Raw genomic sequence first — 8,122 nt, 5'->3', positions numbered from 1 at the left:
GAATAGCCAAATATTGATCACTTTGTTTTAATTTAGTATTTAATGTTTTAAATGACATTAGCGTTCATTTTGCTTATGTGGCAACACGGTTGACGGGTAACCCATATCAGAGGAAACGCAACCTGACTCGTGGCCGAATCTCGCGAGCTCAGACGGGAACGCTGTGATTGGTCCGACAGGCATGGAAAGGGGGAAGGGGGAGGGGCGGGTTGTAGTCACGTGAGAAGCAGTTGGGCTTTGCTTGGCATCTGGGACACAAACAGCAGCACTTGGAGCAAGAACTGAAAGCAGAGGCAGTAGCAAAATACGCTCTAATGTTGACGACGGGATCAAAAAAGAGGATAAATATTTACAATTTTGACGAATTGGAGGCATTTTGGCTCTTGAATCCAGACATGGCTGTGATACGTCGGCGAGGGGACTTTAGCCCTGCGGCAAGCGAGCTAGTGGCTAGCCGTGTTGTCATTTCACGCCATTGAGCTCGACAGGGTGAGTCTTGACAAATAAGTTCGCCCACTTAAGCCCCGAGATATTTCTTGTATGCTTGTGCCGCGGAACGACCGTGCCATGACCCCGCGGAAGTGTTCGGGCCACGGAAGCTAGAAGCCGAGATGACGTCACGCGCACCACCCCCAGCACCTGAGTCCCCAGTATTTATTTATTTTTCTTCTCAACAGCGGAACACTTTATGTATCACGTCGGCCGCAAACGATGTATGTGAATTCCACCTTAAGTCCGGTATGAAGAAAAAAGAAGGCATCTGGTGAAAGGTGACAGGAGCCCCCGGGTGGCTGCCGCCCCCTCCCGGCGGGAGGACCAACGATGTCGCTGTCGGGGTCCCCCCCCGGCGCGCAGCTGCTCGCCCGACTGGCCAAACACGCGGCGGGCAGGGCACACATCCAGCTCAACCGATGGCTGCACCGGAGCGGCGGCGGAGTTGACGAGAGCGGCAAGATGGAGCTGCTGGCGTGCGCCGGCGGGGGCGCTGCCGGTGACCCGGAGGCTGCGTGCGAGGTCGGCGGGGGGGATTCCCGCTCCCCGTGCCCGGTCACGCCCTTCTGCCTGAGGAGCGCCCTCCTGGCGTGCGTCCTGGCGGGCCTGTGCTTCTCCTCGGTGGCGCTGGTCCGCCATCACCTGAAGGACCTCCTGCTGTGGGCGGAGGGCCTGGACAGCCTGGCGGGGGCGCTGCTCTTCGTCCTGGGCTTCATCGGCGTGTCCTTCCCGTGCGGCTGGGGCTACATCCTGCTGAACGTGGCGGCCGGATACCTGTACGGCTTCGCGCCCGGCGTGGGGCTGGTGACGGTGGGCGTCCTGATCGGCACCTTGGTGGCCCACCTGGCCTGCAAGCGGCTGCTGACGGGCTGGGTGCTGCGCAAGGTGGGCGCCAGCGAGCGGCTGAGCGCCATCATCCGCGTGGTGGAGGGGGGCAGCGGACTCAAAGTCGTGGCCTTAGCGAGACTCACCCCCATTCCGTTTGGACTCCAAAATGCAGTTTTCTCTGTGAGTATGCGCCCGACGCTCCCGCGCCGCCTCGCACTTGCACAAGGGCCGCTCACGCCCATTAAAAAAAAAAAAAGGAAAATTATTAACTACGTTTTATTTGCTCATGTGACGTACCGCAACATCGACAGAATCGTCATTTATTTTTCTGTATTTTCTGCGCGTTCTATGTCAAATAATTCTCTATTTTTAAAATTGAATGATGCAGATGATGGTGTTAGTTTAATCCAATTCATTGATTAAAATGATTGATTGATTAGCTGCAGCCCTAATGGACAATCTTAGTGGTGCAACAATTAGGGATTGGCAATCAATCAAAGTAATTGAACTCTAATTTGGGTTAAAATGACTTGTCAGTTAGTTTTCATTCACAAATTAGATGTTGCATTTCACTGTTGACGTAGGATTTTGTCAAATAAATGGAATCATATGAAAAGCATGTTTTAAATTCCCGTAATAAAAACAAACCGTTTGTCATAAATCGCCAAAAATGGTTGTTTTTCAAAGTATATGTTTTGTTGTTTGTGTCTTTGTTAGAAAAAATGCTAAAAATAGAAATGCTATGTGACGTTATTAAATTACGATTTTGTATCATTCCCCGTGCAGTCACAATACTGTTTCGGTAAGATTATTACTTATTTTCCACAAAGTTAGATTATTCTCTTTATTAGTAATCTGTCAAACAGTGAATAATTGTTAGCGTAATATTCTGATGCGGTGGCGTTGCTTTGATGTGTCAGTAATGGAAAAATACAGCAAATATTTGCGAAGGGTTGCAAAATGTGAGCGTGGCCGAAAGCCTGAGCTGCAGGACTGCCGCACGCGTTTCCGCTTTCAGCTCATTGTAGAGCGCTTCCAGTGCGTCCTTGTTTTTCATTTGCCCTTTTTGACAAGGCTGACTCGCGTAAATAAGAAACCGGTCCAGTTCCCATCGGAAGCGCTATCCCCGGATGGTTTACCGTCCCGTCGTTTCCAGGTGTTAGGAGGTGGCGCCATAAACGTCCACGGCGGGGAATGATGGGAGTAATATTGAATGCAGTGAGTGATTTTTGGTCCTTCTTTTTGTTTTTTTTCCGCACGTATAAACACAAAGCAAAATTTCAGAACAGAAAGAGCACGGCTAAAAAAAGAAATTGGCACTCCCGGGCCGTAGTTTGGACACCATTGCTACAGAACGGACATAAAGCCCAGAGACCTGCAAAATCGTTTTTGTGAGCCATTTGCTAAACTTTGCTGGAAGGTTGCCATTTTATTATCAGAGTGTCTTTGAAGATATTGACGATGAAGACTTCTTTGAAAATGTTTATTTTGTATGGCGCCGCCCCTGTGGCAATGCGCTGTCCGCAAAGAAGAAGAATGCTCTTTTTAAGGGTCTAACGATGGCTTCAAAGCTGCCCGCCCCCTTTGCGTGCGTGTGTGTTTATAGCTTCAGGAACATATCCGGCGTGAAGAAAACGAGCCCACGGTGGAAGCGGGGTGTAGGACGAAGCGCCGAGCACGAAAGGCATTCGCGGCTCGCGGCGCCGAGGAGTCGGCGCCCGGGCCTCGGGGCGACTCGCTCGTTCAGTAATCACGCGCTGTCAACTATCGTAGCGCTCGCCGGCGTCGAAAAAAAAACAAGGGAGACTTGTTTGTCCGCTCCGCTCCGCTCGGCTCGGCTCGCTCGCCATCGCGGCTGGAATATCGCACTTGTTCATTCAAATATTTCAAAAAGAAAAGCCTCTTTGAAAAATTGCGGCACAGCCTACGTCCTCTCAGAAATAGATGTACTTAGAACATATTTATTTGTATTCATGCGAATGGCTGGCAACCAGTCAGTCCAGCGCGTACCCCGTGACCCTTGTGAGGGTCGGCAAGCAATCAACAAAAATGGAATATATGGAGAGAATCTTGAAATATGGCGCTATATTGTACATGCCGCCTCTTTTAAAGTTTACAATTCTCTAAAAGCACAAAAGAAATGGAAAAAAATGCCGGCACCAGAGAATAAATTGGCTTTGGCGTCCGGGCGCGATGGCCCGGCGCCCGCTCGCCGCTATCGGCCGCGCTACCGTCCAAGGTCGCGCGCAATACACGCACGATCGCTGTTGTGTCATCGCTTGATCAAGCCGCGCGCTCACGGCGCCACTTCAACCCTGATACCGGCCGGACTTTAGCCCGCCTGTCGTCGATCTTCCACCATCTTGTTTTTAAACGGTAATAAATGTATATGGTTATTGTTTATCTTGCAATTTGACTAGCTATTTTTCCTCTTGTCGTACATATTATTTAAAACTTACTACGTCTCTCACACACACATATATATAAATCATAAAAGAAACTTAGACAGGAGCACGATATCAAGAAAAATAGTGATGTTAACCTGCCATTAAAATGAGGGTCATCAATGGAAATCTATGACTCTAGTGGCGGGCTTACATTATTTTTCTTGATATTTTTTACTGTCTTGGTTGGATTAGGTAAAAAAGAAAACAAAACATAAAACTAATATAGATGATAATCTTTTTGGGGGGGGGCTGCTCATTGCGTATCAAACGCGTGGGAGGCGGCGGCGAAGCAGTTTTGCTTTCCTAACGAGCGTTTGTCCCTTTGTGTCGGGCAGATCACAGACGTGTCCTTGCCAAAGTACCTGCTGGTGTCCTCGGCGGGCCTGCTGCCCACCCAGCTGCTCAACTCCTACCTGGGCAGCACGCTGCGCACCATGGAGGACGTCATCGCCCAGCAGAGCGTCAGCGGCTACTTTGTCTTCGGGCTGCAGGTGGCACACGCAAAACTGCGCCGCGCCGCGACGGGACGGGACGGGACGGGACGGGACGGGGTGCTTTGCATCTCAACTCGGGTTGCAAACCACCCAATTGCAAAAAAAAAAAAACAAACCCATATTGACCGCACAAATAAAACGGGGAGCTCTGAAAACCTGGCTCAAAAATATTCCCTACCCGCTAAACTATAGAACACGTCCGACCTTAATCCTAATAAACCGATTCGACAAATAAATGAGTCAAAATTGAAAGGACAGTATCATTTTTTTTAAATGTTGTTATTAAGTAAATACCTATTTTGTGTGTGTGGATCCGTCTCTCTCCCTCCCTCCCTCCCTCTCTCTCTTTCTTTCTTTCTTATCATCGTTAATGTTCAGCCAGCAAGCAGGTGACAAACCTTTTACTCGTCACACCTCTCGAAATATCCGAAAGGGTTTTTCGTACGCTGTGCCAAGTGCGCGGCAGGTTCGACCGGAATTTTTTAGACGATTTGGCGCGATTCCACAATGCTGCAAATGACGCGAGTACAAACGCCGAAAGAAATGTTAGGCACAGTTCCAACACGGAGCTTCGTAATTATTGTAGAGAACGAGGCTGTTATTGTTTGTTTTTTTTTTCCCCAGTAAATAATGATTTTTATTTTCAAGGGAAAAATGTAATAGTCCAACAGTGAATTTTCACCAAGCCGCAATTCCTTGGCATCAAGTTTTTTCGACAGAAAGAAGAGCAAAAAAGCCATATGAATGGCATGAAACGTTTCCGTGGCCGTCGTGGTTACGACGCATTCGTAGGGAGCGGGTGCCGCTTTGGACTTAGTTTTTTGACAACTTTTGGAGAGGGGGTCGGAGTCCAAGTGTTGAGCGGGCGCTTTGCATGCTTTCAGATCGTGATCAGCATCGGGCTGACGTTCTACGTGGTGCACCGCGCTCAGGTGGAGCTCAACGCCGCCATCGCCGCCTGCCAGATGGAGTTGCGATCGTCGCACGTCAACGGTTTGTCCCCGTCGCCCTCGTCGCCCTCGTCGTCCTCGTCCCCCGCCAACCACGTCGGCTTCACGTACTGCGGCAAACGCGCGGCGGCGGCGGCGTCCATCGTCAACGTGGTGTGACCGCGGACGCCGCCGACACGGACCGACGGCGTCGGCGGGAAGATTTTTTTTTTTTTTCTCCCGGACTTTCGACTAAGGGACCTCAAGAGATGTCACTGACAGAAAACTTTGAATGTCGACCGGATTTGTTTTCGGTGCGAAACCGACGGCCACCTATGCACCTTCTTTCCTACAACGTTAGCTCGGCGTTGTCGTTAACCGAGAGCAAAACGTAAGAACGCCAATGAGAATGCGACGCGACCGTGACACCGAGGGCGTTGATGGTTTTCGGTGACATCGCAATAGAGCGCTTCGGAGTTGAGCGTCTCACTTTTCGGGGCGGCGACTCTGATCGGTTGAGACAGAAAACTCAGGAATGAACGTTGGACTTCATTCCCATTTTTTTTGTACGAACAAAAAAATATCCTCGATTCTTCGCAACGTCCGCGGCGAGAGAGAGAGAGAGAGCGCGGTTCATTCCAGAATGTTGGCGGGAATGTCGGAAACTAAGCTAAAGGAAGCCTTTTTACGTGCCATAATTCGCTCGTTTTATTTTGTCGATATCATCAAGCGACTAAAAAGTTCAAAGAGGTTTGACGGCCGTCGTGAAATTATACCGGAATGCGATTACAAAAGTCTTAACTTTGCAAGGGGAAAAAAACTTGGCGGGCCTAGCTGCTATTTTGCGCCGGCGAGAACACGAATAAATTCACGATCGCGAAAGGCCTAACGTTTTGAATCGCGTTATTTTCAGGCTCAAAAATCCCCCCCCCCAAAAATCGGAATATTGCCGAAACAAATGACGAAATAATTTTACGGGCTCAGCTAAACCAATATCGCCATCCGGTCGGTTATTTACCGAGACAAAACTCCCAATAGTTCAAGGATGCGGCGGAAACTAGTGGCGGATATTGTGTCTTAAAAGTGTATCGCGATATATTGAGACACAGCAAAAATTGGGCAAAACAAAAATCGATGACAGATATAGATGACATTTTTCAACGCCCGGGACGTATTTTCACTTTTTTTTGATGAGTCCGGACAATAAATCCCAGTGAATTTAGTATTAGATACTCAAGTATCGTCAATATGCAGATACTTAAGTAATACGTGGATACGAAACGTATCTGAGATTGAATGTCTGGACTCTTATTAAAGAGATGGTTTTTTTTAATTCAACAGGGGAAAAAGTGGTCATTTAGGTGAAGTAAGTGGTGACAAAAGGAAGGACAAAGTTTCCATTTTAGTTGAGGATCGGTTAAGCTAGCGGGACGAAAAGTTCATCGTTTACAAATGGAACTATTCCGAAAATTATGCGGAGAAAAAATCCACAGTGATCATTTACGGGGGTGTCTACCTCATATTTATGGGGGGCCGGATTGTCCTTTTAATTTTTGTCAGAGGGCCGCTATAAATGTGAAATCAAATCAATTTTAGCTGTGTTTGTCACACTTCTAACTAGTTTTGAAATAAGAGGCTGGTAAAAACTGTTCAGAAGAGATATTGGGAACAAAAAATGCTTCTTATTTTTACCAGCAAATTTTTAAATGTTGAGGACAACTTGCAAATTTAGTATTTTAACCAGAAATGTGAAGTTTGCTCAGTATTTCGCGGGCCTAATAAATTGATGTGGCGGGCCGAATCCGGGCCCCGGGCCTTGAGTTTCGCACCTATGATTTAACAGAACCGATTAACAGAAGAAATCCGCGATTGCAGTGAACGCTAGGCCGTCTTATTTCCTCTTTGCCCTGATATTGCTTCTTTGGGGGGGGGGGGGCTGGAAAAGTCTTTACGTTTACCTCAAAAGCGACACGTTGATATATAAATATATTTTTTTTACTTCATTTTGTGGTTCTTTGCTGGCAACAAGCTGACAATCAACACGGGCACTAAAAAAAACAAACAGTGAATGTGCAAATAAGCTTGATTTAGTTTTTTAAATGTTGACACCAAGGCAAAGTGTTGCGGACGACACACAAGGGCTCCCCCATCAGATCCATCTTTTCGTGTTGCGCTTTTATTGATGCGATCGCTGGCTGGTTGAAGGGGCCCCCTCCTGTCTTGACCTTAGCAATAATATTTGCATAGCCTCATGCAAAAAAAAAAAAAAAAGTGTGATATTCATTTTATGAAGGAAAATAGGCAGGGTGTCCACATTCCCCGGTTTGCATTTGCATCCGAATGCCTCATGAATACTCATGAGCCGCGTGATGTCTGACATCCTTTTATTGGCATCTATGTATCAATGATTTTTTTTTTTTCAGTTTACAAATGTGGAGAGTGTTTGATTTTTGGTAGTATTAATTGATGCAAAAAAAAAAAAATTGGGGGAAGATGGGAGGGACTATATAAAACTTAGTGCTAGTTATGCAACAAGTGACTCAAAGGGAAGACGACGCTTCCCCCGGTCGGTATTAAGTGCATTACTGTACACACATGCTGTATTTTCCTATACACACACGCAATTTGACAGTGCATAAATATATATATATATATACTGTATGTACATACATGGATATTTATGCACAGCGTGACTCTTTGTTCAGTGTTATTTATGAGACAGACAGAGAGATTAAAATGGCTTTTACTACCTGCCGCTTGTTTTGTTTTGAACTTTTGAATATTTTAATTCCATTGCTGCCACCCGGGAGCAGAAGAAAGAACTTGAATTTAATATATAACAAATACGATATAAAGTTTTGTTCATTGGATAAAATAATTCAACATTTTCATTGAAGAACAAGTTGTGATTTTCTTTCAAAATATAAAAAAT

At 46.7% G+C, this 8,122-nt stretch overlaps 1 protein-coding gene across 1 annotated transcript; it reads left to right on the top strand.

The window, feature by feature from the left end:
• The first annotated feature begins 214 nt into the window (after positions 1–214).
• tmem64 (transmembrane protein 64) lies at positions 215–7,939 on the top strand. Its single transcript, XM_088404489.1, has 4 exons — positions 215–489; positions 678–1,500; positions 4,103–4,258; positions 5,146–7,939. Exons 2-4 carry the CDS (start codon positions 823–825, stop codon positions 5,368–5,370), a joined length of 1,059 nt encoding a protein of 352 aa, XP_088260615.1. The 5' UTR covers positions 215–489; positions 678–822; the 3' UTR covers positions 5,371–7,939.
• Positions 7,940–8,122: the final 183 nt, after the last annotated feature.

Source organism: Hippichthys cyanospilos, chromosome 21 (genome assembly GCF_059441005.1).
Source record: "Hippichthys cyanospilos isolate Australia breed blue-spotted pipefish chromosome 21, RoL_Hcya_1.0, whole genome shotgun sequence".
NCBI lineage: Eukaryota > Metazoa > Chordata > Actinopteri > Syngnathiformes > Syngnathidae > Hippichthys > Hippichthys cyanospilos.
The sequence above is the reverse complement of the archived record's forward strand: the minus strand, read 5'-3'. Positions and strand labels throughout refer to the sequence as shown.